General features: G+C 48.9%; 1 protein-coding gene and 1 long non-coding RNA gene across 16 annotated transcripts in view; one reads left to right on the forward strand and one right to left on the reverse strand.

Annotated features, from left to right (window-relative positions):
- LOC102158108 (uncharacterized) overlaps positions 1-12,251 on the reverse strand; it is a 46,816-nt gene extending 34,565 nt beyond the window's left edge. For 4 of the 10 annotated variants that reach the window (XR_014805558.1, XR_014805557.1, XR_014805553.1 and 1 more), the window contains exons 1-7: positions 11,982-12,251; positions 7,010-7,231; positions 5,797-5,924; positions 3,856-3,936; positions 3,321-3,427; positions 2,910-3,029; positions 2,582-2,753 (exon numbers count right to left, since the gene is read on the reverse strand). This is a non-coding gene — a long non-coding RNA (uncharacterized LOC102158108). Of the gene's footprint in view, positions 1-2,581; positions 2,754-2,909; positions 3,033-3,320; positions 3,789-3,855; positions 3,937-5,796; positions 5,925-7,009; positions 7,232-11,981 lie in introns of those variants that run through there. The other 6 variants (XR_014805549.1, XR_014805550.1, XR_014805552.1 and 3 more) reach the window with 6 other exon arrangements.
- On the forward strand, positions 73-13,133 carry DHODH (dihydroorotate dehydrogenase (quinone)). Of its 6 annotated transcripts, none has more exons than XM_084959676.1 (10): positions 73-120; positions 2,522-2,734; positions 4,586-6,337; positions 6,704-6,938; positions 7,114-7,196; positions 9,861-10,048; positions 10,596-10,709; positions 11,833-11,986; positions 12,121-12,280; positions 12,779-13,133. In XM_084959676.1, the coding sequence occupies exons 4-10, from the start codon at positions 6,934-6,936 to the stop codon at positions 12,831-12,833; spliced, it is 759 nt and encodes a 252-aa protein (XP_084815802.1). In that variant the 5' UTR covers positions 73-120; positions 2,522-2,734; positions 4,586-6,337; positions 6,704-6,933; the 3' UTR covers positions 12,834-13,133. The 6 variants fall into 6 exon arrangements, with proteins under 6 accessions (XP_084815802.1, XP_084815803.1, XP_084815799.1 ...); XM_084959677.1 differs by having other exon boundaries at positions 4,586-5,591; positions 6,812-6,938; XM_084959673.1 differs by having other exon boundaries at positions 4,586-5,640; positions 6,743-6,938; positions 11,833-12,280.
- The last annotated feature ends 3,568 nt before the right edge of the window (positions 13,134-16,701 follow it).

Consider the following 16,701-nt stretch of genomic DNA (forward strand, 5'->3'; position numbering starts at 1 on the left):
CGGCGATTGGTGAGTCGGAAAAGGGGCGGGGATTAGAGGACTCACCACCATCCTCTCCAATGGAAACGAGACAGAGGCGGGCCCAGTGGAGGAAGAAGCATGGCGTGGCGACAGCTCAAAGTGAGTCCAGCTGGTGCTGATGTACAGCTGAGAGGGAGGACTACTGGGATGCGGACCGAGGGGAGGATGGAGGGCTAGCCTGGGCCAGGTGTGGACCAGAGGCGCTCCAAGAGCATAGACCTCTTTGGCACATTGTCTGACTGTGAGGGCAGCTGCAAATGATCGTGCGTGTGCATTTACACGTGTGCTTGGTCACTGTGTGTAAATGGCAAATGTAAGCCGATCTGTGTCAGCGCACTCGGGCCTTTGTTAAGCCTGGCATAGGGACGCTAGTGAATACAGGACCGCCTAGCCCCCTGTGTTGGATCCAACCTGGAACTAACTTTAGTAAGACACGGCCCCAACCCCTTTAGATAAAATTTTAGGGCAGGGTCTGTGTAACGGCGCTCAGCTATTTGTTGATCGACCTGAGGGGCGTTCCTACAATCTGGAGTCTAGAAGCAAGAAAGTAACTGCTGCAGCTATGTTGATGGCTAGGAATGATCCTTAAAGGCACATCGGATTAGGTCTTTATTACTCCCTTGTTTAGGGAACAAAACACATCTTTATGCTGGCCAAAAATCCCTGCCTGTCTCCCCAGCTTTTTAAGCCATACTTTTCCTCACTCCTTGGTTCCAGATAAACCTTTCCCCATCCCTCATTACTTGGATGCAGCTCATTTTCCTGTGCAGCCAGAGAGAAAACCTGTACACACAGCCATCCCCATCCCCTGTACACACAGCCATCCCAAAGTAACTTCTATTTATCCTATGAACATCGGCTTTAAGGCACTTCCTCAAGGAAGCCTTTCTCTTACCTCTCAGATTGGGTAGGTTCTGCCATCACCCTTTGCTCTTTTTCATAGCACTGTCACAGTTACGTCTGCATGATCATCGATTTGTCTCCTCCTGAGGTTGTACTTTCTCATTAAGACAGGGACTGATAGGAGTTCCCGTCGTGGCTCAGTGATTAGTGAATCCGACTAGGAACCCTGAGGTTTCGGGTTCGATCCCTGTCCTTGCTCAGCGGGTTAACGATCCCGTGTTGCTGTGAGCTGTTGTGTAAGTTGCAGACATGGCTCGGATCCAGCATTGCTGTGGCTCTGGCGTAGGCTGGCAGCTACAGCTCTGATTCGACCCCTAGCCTAGGAAACTCCATATGCCGAGGGAGCGGCCCAAGAAATGGCAAAAAAGACAAAAAAAAAAAAAAAAAAAAAAAAAAAAAAAAAAGACAGGGCCTGGTAGGTTTAGGCCATCTTTGTTCAGTCACTATGCACTGAATGATCGCATTAATGGATTAGTAATTCAGCATCTGGCAGTGATAGAGAAAAGCATTATGAGCAACATCTGAGCTTGATCCTAGAAGACCCGACAGTCCTTTAAAAATTTTTTTTTTTGCAACTTTGTTATCTTGAAATGTAATGTCCTAACTTGGATGTAAAACAGAAATGAATTTATAATAAAATATGTATTTTGACCCATAAATGGTAGGGCATGAGTCACCTAGGTAATGAGTCTGGTGTTTAAACCTCTACTTAGAAATTCTAGTGTGACAGGTACATTTTATTGTCAAACTCAAGCAAAGCACTGAACCATTCTAGATGGGATTTTCTGAAATGGTGAGTGATTCTTGGTAACATTCTGTGCAAAACAGTACAGTCATTCATTAATCTACAAGGTAACTGCATTCCTAGAAAGTCAATGCAGATGAAAACCAGACAGGAGTAGGCATTCCCATTGTGGCTCAGCAGTAACAAACCTGACTAGTAACCATGAGAATGCGGGTTTGATCCCCGGCCTCCATTAGTGGGTTAAATATCTGGCGTTGCTGTGCACTGTGGTATAGGTTGTAGACACAGCTTGGATCCTGCATGGCTGTGGCTGTGGTGAAGGCCAGCAGCTGCAGCTCTTATTCAGCCCCTAGCCTGGAAACTTCCATATGCCATATGTGTGGCCCTAAAACTCAACAACAGCACAACAAAACAAACAACAAAACCACACACAGGAGATTGTGTTGATAAATACAATAAATAGAGTTGGTGGCTCTAGGCTCAGCTATTTTTACCTAGTGAATGTCAGTAGGATGTTCAAATGTCATACGGGTTGGAGACAATTCTGACTTTGCTGGTTGCTGCTCACTAAAAGGATTAGCATTCTCCTCCAGATGCCTACCGCATGTCCCTAGAGGGCAGTACTGCCCCTCTTGAAACCTCTAGCCTGCAGGCCCTCGGCCAGAGGAATGTGTGTCAGCACAAGTGGAGATACAGCCTCCGACCGTGAGGCAGAAACGGAGGAGACCAGGGTTATCCCAAGGCAAGGGACACGGCTTCCCACGAAAGGCGGTCATGTCCTCTCTGTGCAAAGGGCTCCGAGAGGGTGCTGCAGCCTCACCCTGAGGGGGACCCACTGGCTCTCTTTTCCAGAAGCGGGCCCAGGATGCCATGGTGATCCTGGGGGGCGGAGGACTTCTCTTCGCCTCCTACCTGACAGCCACGGGGGATGAGCGTTTCTACAGGGAACTCCTGATGCCGGCTCTGCAGGGGCTGCTAGACCCAGAGACAGCTCACAGGCTGGCCATTCGCTTCACATCCCTGGGGCTCCTTCCTCGGGCCACGTTTCAAGACTCTGACATGCTGGTAGGTGCTCCTGTAACACCTTGGGCAATAGATACAAGGGTCAAGGTCAGAGTCCCCTAATGTATTCAGCTGGGGCTGATCCTCTTGAAAACTAGAGCCCCAGGTTAGCCCCTCCAAGAGTCATCCCCATCTACAGATCAGGAACACTGAGGCACAGGGTAGTTAAGCGACTTACCCAAAGGCACACAGCTGGAAAGTGGCAGAGCCAGGATTCAAACCCATGGAATCTGGCTTGGCATCTGTCCCCTTGGCCACCATTTGCCTGGCCGAGGTCTCAGTAGCTTGGGGCTCACTTCTGCTGAAAAGGGAAGCGTGCCAGCATCTAACATGACGTCAGCACGTCTAGCCAAGCCCTTCGAGGAGAGCATGCAGCTCCTGTCCCAGCCTCATTCCGTGCTTCATTCAACACACAGGCCCCAGCATGGGTCCCCTACTTTTCTGTGTGCTGGGGTCTCTGCAGCTAACAATGTGGAAGCCTCCACGTCCTCATCTCTTGACAGTTTTGAGAGGCTTCTTACCAAATTGGGGGTGGGGGGGGATTACAAGGATTATGAGCATGAAGACAACATCAACAAGCAGCACTCACCTCCTTGGGGAAGGGTTACTTTATCCAAGAGGCCTTTTCTCCATTTTCCCTTTTCATTTTAGAATCTCGTTTACTTCCCGTCTTAAAGTTTTCAGCAGTTGTGTCACCTTTTTTTTCAAGAGGTGAAAATCCTCATTGTATTCCTTTCCGTTCGAGAAAACGGGTACTAAGGTAGGTCTTTCCTCAAAGCCAAGTGGCATAAAGAGACCTTTGGCAAAGCAGGGGGGGTCCCTCTACACAGAGGCTCTGGCCTCATGCCAGCCCCATCTGACCTCCATCGCTGGGCATGAGGACTGTAGGCTCCCTGGAGGACCTGTTGTACAGCCACCCTCCCTGCCACCCAGCCCCTGAGGCACACTCTCAGCTTGGTTTCCCCACTTTTGGGGGGCAGCCTTTCTTCCTCCTGCTTCCAAGAGCAGAGGGTGCCCACCCTGGACCCTTGCCAGTTCCGGCACAGGCCTTCCTGCCACATCAGCTGACAGTGGCGATTCCATCGTCAACCGCTGGCTTTATGATACCCCGATTCTTCTCCAACCTTTTCACGTCTGGGTCTTGCTACTTGATTCGTTGACTCCATCAGGTGGGAATCGTGAACCATTCAGGACTCTGGCTGGACCTGACAGTAAATAGGCCCCGGTCACTTTCACTCTGGCCTAACAAACTGGAATCCCCCCACCCACACACATCTACCAGGGAGGAACCTGCCTCCAGCCCCCTCTGGTTCTGGGGCCCAGCAGCAGGTTCTGCCTGGCCCAGTGCTCTCCTCCCTCTCATACCCTCAGGAGTCAAGGGGACACTGCTGGGGCTTCCTATCAGCTGCCTGAGGAGGGGGAGAGTGGGGGCTGCCTTACTAAAATGATTAAAGGGTTTTGCTGCCTCACTGGTTCACAGTAGTACTATTTGGGGGATGAAACCAACCAGCCACTCTCATCCACCAAGGAAAATGGCTAAGAAGGTGCAATTCTTAACTGTAACTGGAAAAGACAGCACCCTTCTCCTGCTCAATAGGGGAAATGCTGTTTTTCTCCTCAGTGATGATAAAGCCTGATGGTTCTCAAACTGGCTGGCATCAGAATCACCTGGAGAGCACTGTTAAAAATAGAAGCCATCAGAGTTCCATCCTGCCCCAGAGATTGATTCCTTGGTCCAGGGATGGGCCCTGGGATCGGATGTTTAACAAGCAGGATGCAGGTGTGCTGGTGAACATGTTTTGAGAGATACCAGCATAGCCCTGTGTGCCGGTAACTTTGTCTCCCGCTCCTTAGGAAGTGAGAGTCCTGGGACATAAATTCCGAAATCCAGTAGGAATCGCTGCAGGATTTGATAAGCACGGGGAAGCTGTGGATGGCCTTTACAAGATGGGCTTCGGTTTTGTTGAGATAGGCAGTGTTACCCCCAAACCTCAGGAGGGAAACCCCAGACCCAGGGTCTTCCGCCTCCCCGAGGACCAAGCCATCATTAACAGGTAGGTGAGCCAACAAAGGTAAGGCGGCCTTCTTCCTAGCCGGGCACTCCGGGCTTTTTATGTCACGCAAGATGGGCATTTTTCTGTTACTTGGAGTGTTTGGGAGCCTTGCTTAGCTTCCACTCTGTGTAAGCACGAAAACAGGTTTTATGATTTCAGTTTAACACAGACACCCGACGAGGCTCAGAGAGCTACACAACTTAGCTAGTGTCAGAAGCAGCAGGAGAACATGGGTATGGATTTTGGCCTCTGTTACTTTAGAGTTGGTGCTTTTCCTACACTGTTACTGCAGTGCCTTTGCCCAGCTCCGCCATGTATATAATTGCAAATATTCTAATAATCATATTAAAAGTGAAGTCAGACAGTGGGACACAAACATCATATGCTATCACCTATGTGGAATCTAAAAAAAGGGTACATGCACTTATTTGCAGAACAGCAAACTGAGACTTTGAAAAACTTACGGTTACCAAAGGAGACAGGTTGGGGGTGGAGGGAGAGATGGGCTCGGGGATGGAGATGGAAATGCTGTGAAACTGGGTTGAGATGATAGTTATACAACTATAAATATAATACAATTCACTGGGTTTAAAAAATTCTAATAGCCACAAGAAAATAGTAAAAAGAAATAGGTGAATATATATATATTTGATTTTTTAGGGCCAGACCTGCAGCATTTGGAAGTTCCCAGGTTAGAGGTTGCATCGGAGCTGTACCTACTAGACCTCAAGGTTGAATCACCGGCCTGCACCACAGCCATAGCAACACAGGATCCGAGCCCTGTCTGCACTACACCATAGCTTACGGCAATGCAGGATCCTTAACCCACTGAGCAAGGCCAGGGATTGAACCCATGTTAACCACTAGTTGGGTTTGTTAACCACTGATCCACAAAGGGAACTCACAATAATGTATTCTATTTATTATTTGCAGTAGTTATACTGAATAATACTTTATTCTAAATATTGTAATTTTGGCATATGAGCAGTACAAACATGATGAGCTATTTACCTTCTTTTACTTGTCCCAAATCTTGAAATGCGCTGTTTTCCTAATAGCTCTCAGGTTGGACTGGCCGGATTCACATGCTCCACAGCCACATGTGACTAGTAGCTCTGCTCAGACCTCTGCTTTAGTACCTGGAAAATTTAATTGGTATAGACAGCTGCTTTTAGGAGGAGACATCCTTCAAAAGTGTGTAAAGCCCTTCTCTTCATAATCCCTGGCAGTTTTCATGACAGCCAACTCAGCAAGTGAAGAAGTTCTGTTTTGATAACAGAATTTTGAGAGCCTCCTGGAGGGGATTTTGATGGGCACCTTTGAAACCATCAGTGACCTCCTGGGAGGCTGGCGTAAGGGAAGTTAAATTGGCCTGCATATCCTGTTTTATCCTGCTTGTTTCAAGGACAAGGGACACATCGCCATTATCTGCCACTAGACACAGAGGCAGAAGTCCCTTGTTCTCAGCCGTAACCCAGTAGGGGAACTGAAGCACACACACACCTCCTGAGCCAAGAGAAAGAGGTATGACGCGCTTCAGGAATGCCAGCGGGTGAGCAATCATTTGTGGCTGAGAGATCTATGCAAGGAGGGGGAGAGCCTTTGACCTGGGCCAGGAAGAAGCCATTTAACAGGCAGAAAGGATGGGGAAAGGGGGCAGCAGGATGGGTTCCAGGAGGCACGTTCTTGGGGCACAGGCAGGTGGGAAGATGGGTTATCAGCGGGGTGAGGGCCCCGCTGGGGTGGGGGCAGGTGGGGCAGCGGGGAGTAAGGAGGAGTGGGCTGTACCCTGACAGGGCTGATTACAGGGCTAGTTGGCCCATTTTCATCTTTCCTTTTGCATTTGATGGTGTTCTGGCATGTTCTCTAGGAGTTCCAAGGATGTTTAGAAGGCTAAAAATTGATTTTTTCTTTTCAGCTTATAAAGTCTTAAGTAGGAGCTCCCATCACGGCGCAGTGGTTAACAAACCCGACTAGGATCGATGTGGATGCAGGTTTTATCTCCGGCCTTACTCAGTGGGTTAAGGATCCAGTGTTGCCGTTAGCCATGGTACAGGTTGCGGATGCGGCTTGGATCCTGCATTGCTGTGTCTGTGGTGTAGGCCGGCAGCTGTAACTGTTTCGACCTCCTAGCCTGGGAGCCTCCATATGCCGTAGGTGCAGCCCTAAAAAGACAAAAGACAAAAAGCAAAAACAAAACCAAAACAAAAAACCCCAAACAAACCTAAGTAGATGTTGAAAACAGCCGCATAGCTGTCTCTCCAGAGTCCTTGCTTTCCACCTGAGGGCTCTAACCTTGTCCCCTCCCCATCCTCTTCTGTGTTACAGATACGGATTCAACAGTCACGGGCTCTCAGTGGTGGAACACAGGTTACGGGCCAGGCAGCAGACGCAGGCCAGGCTCACAGAAGGTACGGCGGCACCGCATTAGAGGGCCTTTCCTCCACTGGAAAGGAAGGAAACATGCAGGAGAAAGTCCAGAACATTCCTGGTAAAAATCAACATGGTTGAGCAATAGGAAAAACACTGCAGGTCAGGGCTCCTCTCCCAGAGAGATTTTCTTGGCTTGACGACAGCTTTCAAGCTTTTAAGTGAATTTCACAATTGAGCAAAGATGCACTTGGTTCCTACCTCGTTACATAACCTGTGTGAGGTCCTAACTGAGGCAGCCTGGAAGCAGGCAGCGCCTGTGAGCACGTAGGCGGTGGAGATGGAGCAGGGCCTGCGCGCCATCTTCCCGCGTCCTGCTCTCTTGTCCTTTCTCCGTTATATAAAATGACACAGGTTAATCCTAGATGCATTAGTGAATACAGTGAAGCATAAAGAACAGCACTTAAATTACTCACATGCTTCCTCACTCAGGAATAAGCACTCCTGGCCTTGGGCAAATATCCTTCACGTGTTCAGAAACACCAGGCATTTTTGAAGGCTGCCTCCTGAAGTGCTGATTCGCATTACCTGGGGCCCGCCCTCCCTCCCCTCCCTCTGTCTCTCAACCACCTTCCTTGTGGCCCCTCTGGACCTCCTCTGTGGAGTTTAGCCTCATTAGACATCTTGGTGGTGGGAGGAGAAAAACCTTTGCATATATATGGGAGTCATTTCAGGAAGCAAGGTTAAAAGGGCCGAGGCAGGGAGTTCACTGATGACCTAGCAGGTTGAGGATCCTGCGTTCTCACTGCTGTGGCTCTGGTTGCTGCTGTGCGGCGTAGGTTCAATCCCTGGCCCAGGAATTCCCACATACTGCCTGTGTGGCAAAAAAGAAAAAAAGGGGCGGGGGGCAAGGCAGTTAGCAACCTCCGATCTGTGGAGTAGGAAGTGACCTTGTTTGGACTCCCCAGCTCTGGTAGAGCCAGACCCCGCTGTCCTGCAGACCTTCCCATCGGGGGACGCAGGTGGTTTGTGGTCCTCTCCTACCTTGTCTCCCTTCATTGTCCACAGGGACCGTTGTAGCACTTGGCTCCCCTGTTCGTCTTTGCCTCTCCCCTCCCCCTACTCTGATGCTTGCATTTGTTTTGGTGAAAAGCAGCCCATCGCAGAACTCTGTGCATCCTGTTTACCAACTGGTAGAAGCCTTGAAGGCAGCTAATGCTAGCACCGTACCAAGTAGTTCGAGTTGTTACAAGCAGTAGTGCCCTTGGGGATGGAGTCATTCATCAGTTTTGTCTCAAAATCTTCTCATTTTGGGCAAATGACTACTAGTGCAAGACCCATCAGCTACATCCAAGTGCTGCTCTTTTAAGCCTTTTTACCTGTGTGGACAAGAGTTAGCACTTCCAAGGCATCTTCACTTGATTGGAGAAGCTTGGAGAGCTTGTTACATAACTTGTCTCACGGGCTTCCACACCCCCGCCCCCCACCCATGGACCTAGCTGCATCAATCTTATTGACTTTCGGGCTGATGTTAAAACAGGTGATTATACTGAGGGTATGGGAAGGCAGTGAGCAGGACTGGATGTTGTTTTTGATCCTTCCTGACCTGACACTTTTACTGGGTGTCCCAGGTCTTTTTCCAGCCAACAAGTGGAAAAAAAAAAAAAAAAAAAAAAAATCAGCTGGTACCATGGATACATTTTAGCCTTAGGAGAAATACATAGAAGCCCTTGCTTTCCCACAGAGCAGGTTTCTGAAAAGCCTTTTTCTCAAAGTTGAAAATTCAAGTCAGGTGATTAATTCCCTGGATTTTAAAGTAATGTGGCCAGCGAGTTAAGAACCCAACTAGTAGCCACGAGGATGCAGGTTTGATCCCAGCCTCACTCACTGCATTAAGTATCCGGTGTTGCCGCCGGCATTGGTTGCAGATGCCGCTAGGATCTGGCATTGCTGTGGCTCTGGCCTAGGCTGGCAATTGCAGCTTGGATTCTACCCCTAGCTCGAGAACTTCTATATATCGCAGGTGTGGCAGTTATAAAAAAAAAAAAAAAAAAAGAGTCAAGGGAAGTGACCCTATTAGTGTGCAAATTGAGAAAACACAAATTGAGTAGTCGTGCTGAGGCTTCAGGGGTCATCAGGGCTGTCCCGGGAGCACTAGGCTTGTGCTCACTAGGGAGAGATCCTTCTCAGAGAGCAGAAATCAGACCCTTATGCCTCTTCATCTTAGTCTTGAGAATTCAAAGTATCTTCCAGGATTTTCTGCATCCTCTTTGATTTTGCTTTTTCTTCCCAACTGTACACCCAGTCACTCGACTCAAGTCCAACAAGCAGCCCCTGAGGGTAAACACTTGCCCCTCTGGCATGCTATTCATTTCTCCTTTTTGGTTGCATTGCCTTTATTGGCTTACTTTCTCTATCACTAGTGTTTGCATTCCTCATTTCTCCATTTCTCACTAAATTTAAAAAAAAAAAGGGACAAAGCAGTACACATCCTAGTAGATACCCCAGCGTGGTTGCAAAGGTGGAAGGTGGGTTCTTGGTCAGCAGGCAGCAGCACCTCGCACAGTTCATGCTTATCAGCTGGGGCAGGGGAGGACCCACGTGGAGCTGGAAGGGCCTCTAAGGCTGTTTAGTCAAGGATGGCTTCAGAATCTTGCACAGGAAATGGTGTGTGGGGATAAAATCCTGACCCGTGATGTTTACAGATGGGCTGCCACTGGGAATAAACCTGGGGAAGAATAAGACCTCGGTGGACGCTGCCTCGGACTACGCAGAGGGGGTTCGAGTCCTGGGCCCCTTGGCTGACTACCTGGTGGTGAATGTGTCCAGTCCCAACACAGCTGGGCTGCGGAGCCTTCAGGGGAAGGCTGAGCTGCGCCGCCTGCTGACCAAGGTGGGCAATTACATCTGACAGGCCCCACTCCACCAGCCTGTTCTACCTGTTTATTCTCCACTGCGAGGCTTCAACACCAGTTATCCACTATCAAGGAGTTGTCCTTAACACTGGGCCCAGTTAGGACCCCTCACTCACCTCTCACCCCCTATATGACACTGATTGTGCTCAGTAGTGATCAATTGCTCAATTTTCCCTGCTGTTAATCCATCCTGTGAGAGCAGGGACCACACATCCCTCATTTACCACTCTGTCACTAGCCTCTAACACACTGAATGAACATTCAGAGGGTACTTGTGACAGTATCTGTTCTTTTAGGAACCAAAGTCTAAAAGCTTAATATATTAGCCAGTGATATCAAGGACTCATTCTGGGGTATCCCTTGGTGCAGGGGAAAGGAATCAAAATCCTTCTTGATGGGGTCTTTAGCATAACTGAGAGCTGTTTCCTGAAAAGGAGAAACTGCTTTAGTTTGACAGCTGGTATGGAAACTGATCTGCAGCTGCAGTCTCTGGGGTCCCCCTCTCTGGCTCCATGTTTGCTACAGGTGCTACAGGAGAGGGATGCCTTGAAGGTAGCCCACAAGCCGGCCGTGCTGGTAAAGATCGCTCCTGACCTCACGGCGCAAGACAAGGAAGATATCGCCAGTGTGGTGAGAGAGGTGCGTGTCAGGGCCTGGGGGACACCCTCATTGCCTGCAGAGGTCAGCTGGCTTAGGCCAGACTGCAGTCTTTGTGGTTTCCTTTCTGTTATATCGAGGGCTGGTTGGGTCTGTCATGATGTCACTCACTGCATAACAGGCATACCTTGGAGATATTGCTGGTTTGGTTCCAGACCACTGCAGTCAACCGAGTCACATGAACTTTTTGGTTTCCAGTGCATATAAAAGTTTACACTATATTGTAGTAAGTGTGCAATAGCATTGTGCTAAAAAAGTACCGATCTTGGAGTTCCCGTCGTGGCGCAGTGGTTAACGAATCTGACTAGGAACCATGAGGTTGCGGGTTCGATCCCTGCCCTTGCTCAGTGGGTTAAGGATCCGGCGTTGCCGTGAGCTGTGGTGTAGGTTGCAGACGCGGCTCGGATCCTGCGTTGCTGTGGCTCTGGTGTAGGCTGGTGGCTACGGCTCCAATTGGACCCCTAGCCTGGGAATCTCCATATGCCGCGGGAGCGGCCCAAGAAATAGTAAAAAAAAAAAAAAAAAAAAAAAGTACCTATCTTAATTAGAAAAAAAACTAACCTGACAACAAAGAATTGCCACAAACCTTCCAATTGTAAAAAACTGACTATCTGTAAAGCGTGATACAGTGAAGTTCAATAGCTCGAGGTATGTCTATAGTGAAAAGTACATGTTTGAATGGGTCCTGTTTTCCTCCCACCTCCCTCCTCTTCATCCCGCAAGGGCTTTAAGGTCCTGCTTGCATCCTTTCATCTTGGTCAGACTGCCGTGTTCTGTCTCCAGTCTAAAACTAGGTCTCTGTCTTAGGGGAGAGTCCTGGAGACAAACAGTCCAACAAACTTGGGTTCAAATCCTAGTTCCACCACTTACTCCCTGGGGGCTGTAAGATTAAACCCTGACCTGGGGCAACTACACAGGTGGTTGCTCCTGTCGTGTTGAGGCTCATCCGGACACTTGCCCTAGAAGCGTAGTGAGGCCAACTCTAGCTCTTGCATCTGGGGGCTTAAGGTGTGGGTACCCAGCCCGACTGCTGGCTCAGACCCCCAGGGAAGCTTCTCTAAGCCTGGGGTGCCCTAACCAGGGGACTCTTTCTCTGGCACTGCAGCTGGGCGTCGATGGACTGATTGTCACGAACACCACAGTGAGCCGCCCTGCCAGCCTGCGAGGTGCCTTGCGCTCTGAAACTGGAGGGCTGAGCGGGAGGCCCCTCCGGGACTTATCAACGCAAACCATCCGGGAGATGTATGCACTCACCCAAGGCAAGAATTCCGCCTCCTCATCTGCAGATCCACGTGGCTCGGGCTCTGGGGCTGTGAACCGCAGCACTCAGGAGGGGGCCGGGGCTGGAGCCAAACAGCCCCAAGTTCTTCACGCGGCCGGTGCTTCTCTGCAGGCAGCGTTCCCATCATCGGTGTCGGCGGCATCAGCAGCGGGCAGGACGCGCTGGAGAAGATCCGGGCGGGAGCCTCCCTGGTGCAGCTGTACACGGCGCTCACCTTCCGCGGGCCGCCAGTGGTGGGCGGCGTCAAGCGCGAGCTGGAGGCCCTTTTGAAGTGAGCGGGGGTCACGTGCGGCTCGGACCGGGAGACGTTAATGTGGTATCAACTCACACCAGCTTGATTTGAGTGACCCAATTCAAGGAGATGCCATTCACCTGTCTCTATTTAGTCTTCATTTAGAAAGCATTTGAAGGGCGCACCCCAAATGCTGGGGGAAATTGCTCCATTGCTTCTTTGGCAAAGGACAGCTGGCGCCAAGGAACTCAAGGTTACCTTCCAAGGCAACGGTGTTTATAGGCCAGAGGCTTCTGGCCGCATTCCCACAGATTCGATTCGGTATCGTTGGCTTGATGTCAGGGAGCTGTCGGTACTTAACACTGATTCCCCTCCTGGTCTGAAGAGCTGGGTGGATTCCTGGCAGGAGGCAGGGCGTTAGGGAGAGTGAGGCAGGTGCAGCTGGGGACCAGACAGAGCCTGGCTGAACGTGGGCTTCCGGTAAGAACGGGCCCTTCTTTCGCAATTTGCTGAAATTGCTTTATTTTCTTTTTCCAGGGAGCAAGGTTTTACCACAGTCACAGACGCCATTGGAGCAGATCATCGGAGGTGAGGACAGGTCAGTGGGAAGCCTGATGTGGATGGAACCTTCCTGCTAAATCAGGCGAGCCTTCCTGGCTGTTGGAGAGAGGAGAGTCACAGCCCGCAAACCACAAGGGCCCCTCCTCCCGCTGGATTGTAAAAGCCAAGCCCAGGAATCACCAGAAGCAATACAAGGCTTTAATTTCTTTCCAGACCATGAACTGCATCCATGATCTTTTTCTAGATTCAAATTCTACGATCTTTTAATATTACAAGGACATTAGACATTTGGGGGGAAATCATGATAAAATAAAGTCATTTAAAAACTGGACTTGGAGTTCTCTTGTGGTGCAGCAGTAAGGATGCAGTGTTGTCACTGCAGCAGCGTGGGTCACTGCTGTGGCAAGGGTTCAGTCCTGGCCTGGGAACTTCCACATGCCACCAGTGTGGCCAAAATACAAAAACGAAAAAACTGGATTTGAATCCCAGCCCTCTCTCAAGGCCACAGGCTTCACCCAAACTCTACAGGTCTTTCTAGGCCTCTGCTCCCTGGGGTCTGCAGTGGGCTGCCCAGGAGCTTGACTCTCTTTCATTCTATCTGTATTATTATTATTATTATTATTTGTATTTTGCTTTTTCTAGGGCCGCTTCCCAAGGCATATGGAGGTTCCCAGGCTAGGGGTCCAATTGGAGCTGTAGCCACCAGCCTATGCCAGAGTCACAGCAATGCAGGATGAGCCACATCTGAACCTACACCACAGCTCATGGCAACGCCAGATCCTTAACCCACTGAGCAAGGGCAGGGATCGAACCCGCAACCTCATGGTTCCTAGTCGGATTCGTTAACCACTGCGCCACGACGGGAACTCCTCATCCTATCTTTTTTTTTTTTTGGTCTTTTTTTTGCTATTTCTTGGGCCGCTCCAGTGGCATATGGAGGTTCCCAGGCTAGGGGGTCTAATCGGAGCTGTAGCCACCGGCCTACGCCAGAGCCACAGCAACGCGGGATCCGAGCCGTGGCTGCAACCTACACCATAGCTCACGGCAACGCCGGATCATTAACCCACTGAGCAAGGGCAGGGACCGAACCCGAAACCTCATGGTTCCTAGTCAGATTCGTTAACCACTGCGCCACGACGGGAACTCCTCCTCATTCTATCTTTAAGTTTTTAACCGTATTTTGAAACTACTTCCACCTTAGATACAAGTTGCAAGAATAGGGCTGGTGGCTGACTGTCCTTTCAGCGTCCCACATGGTCTTCCCTCTGCGTGTGTCTGGGTCCTGACCTCTCCCTAAAGGGACACTGGTCATGCTGAATGAGCACCCTCCCCAGTGACCTCATTTCAACTCGACTACTTCTGTTAAAGGCCCTGTATCCAAACAAAGTCATGTTTTGAGATACTGTGGGTCCAGATTTCAATATTCCAATTTTAGAGATTAGGAGGTAGGCTTGCTGTCCCCCTGCTTTAATATCTGTGACTAGGAAGCCACTGGGCGGGCAGGCCCCTGGGATGCTTGAAGATACCAGACAAGGCTAAAGAGTCTAGCCATGAACTAAAGAAACGGAAACACTAACCTTTTCAGAACTGAAAAGCAAACGGTGACAAGACGTTGAAACCTTGTCTGGGAAATGCTGTTGATGTCACCACGCCTTCATAACCAAGAGAAAATTACCTTCATTCCCTTCGTCTCAGTACAGGTTTTTTTTTTTTTTTAATTTATTTCTTGGTAGCTCTGTGAAGATGCCTGTAGCTGCTGAAGAGATAACGTGTCCTGTTGCCTCATTATTTAATCTCGGCCTCAGCCTCTGCCCACTCTCTCTGGCAAGAAACCACAGCCAGTCTCCTGCTTCCTTTTTCAAAAATCTTTTTCTGCTTTTTTTTTTTTTTTTAATGGTTGTACCCACAGCACATGGAAGTTCCCGAGCCACAGCTGTGGCAATGTCGGATCCTTTAACCCACTGTGTCTACCCAGGGATTGGACCCAGACTTCCGTAGAGATCCAAGCCGCTCCAGCTGGACTCTTAATCCACTGCACCGTGGCGAGAACTCTTTCTCCTGTTTTTTTAAAAAAGACTCTTAGTATGAAAAGAATATCTACTGATAAATTAAACAGTATAGCCCCCAAATAAATGTTGTCTTACTTCCTTCCCCCTGCCAAACAATTCCGTGTATCAGAGATAATCATTGTTCACTTTTTTATCTGTCTAAACTTTTCTAGACATTTTTCATTGAATATGAAAGCTCATATCCGTAGCTATTCTATCTTTTTTTAAATCTTCATACATACACACATGCGCACACACACGTTTCAGGAAGAATAGTACAAAGAACTATTTTTAAATACTGAATCACATGAGATTGCTAATCTGAGGCCCCATCACCCCAAATATTTTAGCGTGGATTTCTTAGAAACAAGTAAATTCTTCAGCCAACCACAATACAACCAACCAAATCAGAATATCTGCCCTGATACATTAATTCCATCTAATCTTCAGGCCTGGGGTAGGAAGAATTTCTAAAATGGCTTCTCTCTCCCCAAATGCCCCATAGTAGTCTCCATGAGGATGCGGGTTTGATCCCTGGCCTCTCTCATGGGTTAAGAATCTGGTGAAATATCATGATACAGCAATCCCACTCCCAGGCATATATCCGGACAAAACTTTCATTGAAAAACATACATACGGAGTTCCCGTCGTGGCGCAGTGGTTAACGAATCTGACTAGGAACCATGAGGTTTCGGGTTCGGTCCCTGCCCTTGCTCAGTGGGTTAACGATCCGGCGTTGCCGTGAGCTGTGGTGTAGGTTGCAGACGCGGCTCGGATCCCGCGTTGCTGTGGCTCTGGCGTAGGCCGGTGGCTACAGCTCCGATTCAACCCCTAGCCTGGGAACCTCCATATGCCGCGGGAGCGGCCCAAGAAATAGCAACAACAACAACAACAAAACACAAAAAGAGACAAAAAGACAAAAAAAAAAAAAAAAAGAAAAAGAAAAACATACATACACCCCTGTGTTCATGGGAGTACTTCACAATAGCCAAGACATGGAAAAACCCTAAATGTCCATCGACAGATAAATGGATTAAGATAATGTGATACATATACACAATGGAATACTACTTGGCCATAAAAAAGAACAAAATAATGCCATTTGCAGCAACATGGATGGAACTAGAGACTCTCATATTAACTGAAGTCAGAAAGAGAAAGACAAATATCATATGAGATCACGTATATCTGAAATCTAATATATGGCACAGATGAACCTTTCCACAGAAAAGAAACTCATGGACATGGAGAACAGACGTGTGGTTGTTCTGGGGGAGGAGGAGGGGGTGGGATGGACTGGGAGTTTGGGGTCAGTAGATGTAAACTATAGCATTTGGAAAGGATAAGCAACAAGGTCCTGCCGTATAGCCCAGGGAACTGTATCTAATCACTTGTGATGGAACAGGATGGAGGATAATGTGAGAAAAAGAATGTACGTATAACTGAGTCACATTGCTGTACAGCAGAAATTGACAGAACACTTGAATCAACTATAATTTAAAAAAAAAATACCAGATTGCCACACAAACTGCAACATAGATGATAGATGTGGCTCAGATCTGGTGTAGCTGTGGCTGTGGTGAAGGCTGGCAGGTACAGCTCCGATTTGACCTCTAGCCCAGGAACTTCCATATGCCATGGGTGTGGCCCTAAAAAGACAAAAGAAACAAAAAAAGCAAAAAAAGCTAGGAGCCTCCTTGAAGACGGGAAGTTATTTGGGTGAGTCTGATCCAATCACACCAGCCTATTTATTTATTTATTGACCTATGACCCTGCCAAAGCATGGGGAAAGTTCCTGGGCCATGGATCCACCCAAGCCACAGCAGTGACGACGCTGAACCCCGAACCACT

The sequence above is a fragment of the Sus scrofa genome, chromosome 6, assembly GCF_054392235.1.
Source record: "Sus scrofa isolate SSC_HxYL_T2T_F1_AM1 chromosome 6, Sscrofa_HxYL_maternal_Yorkshire_Landrace_v2.0, whole genome shotgun sequence".
NCBI classification, from domain to species: Eukaryota; Metazoa; Chordata; class Mammalia; order Artiodactyla; family Suidae; genus Sus; species Sus scrofa.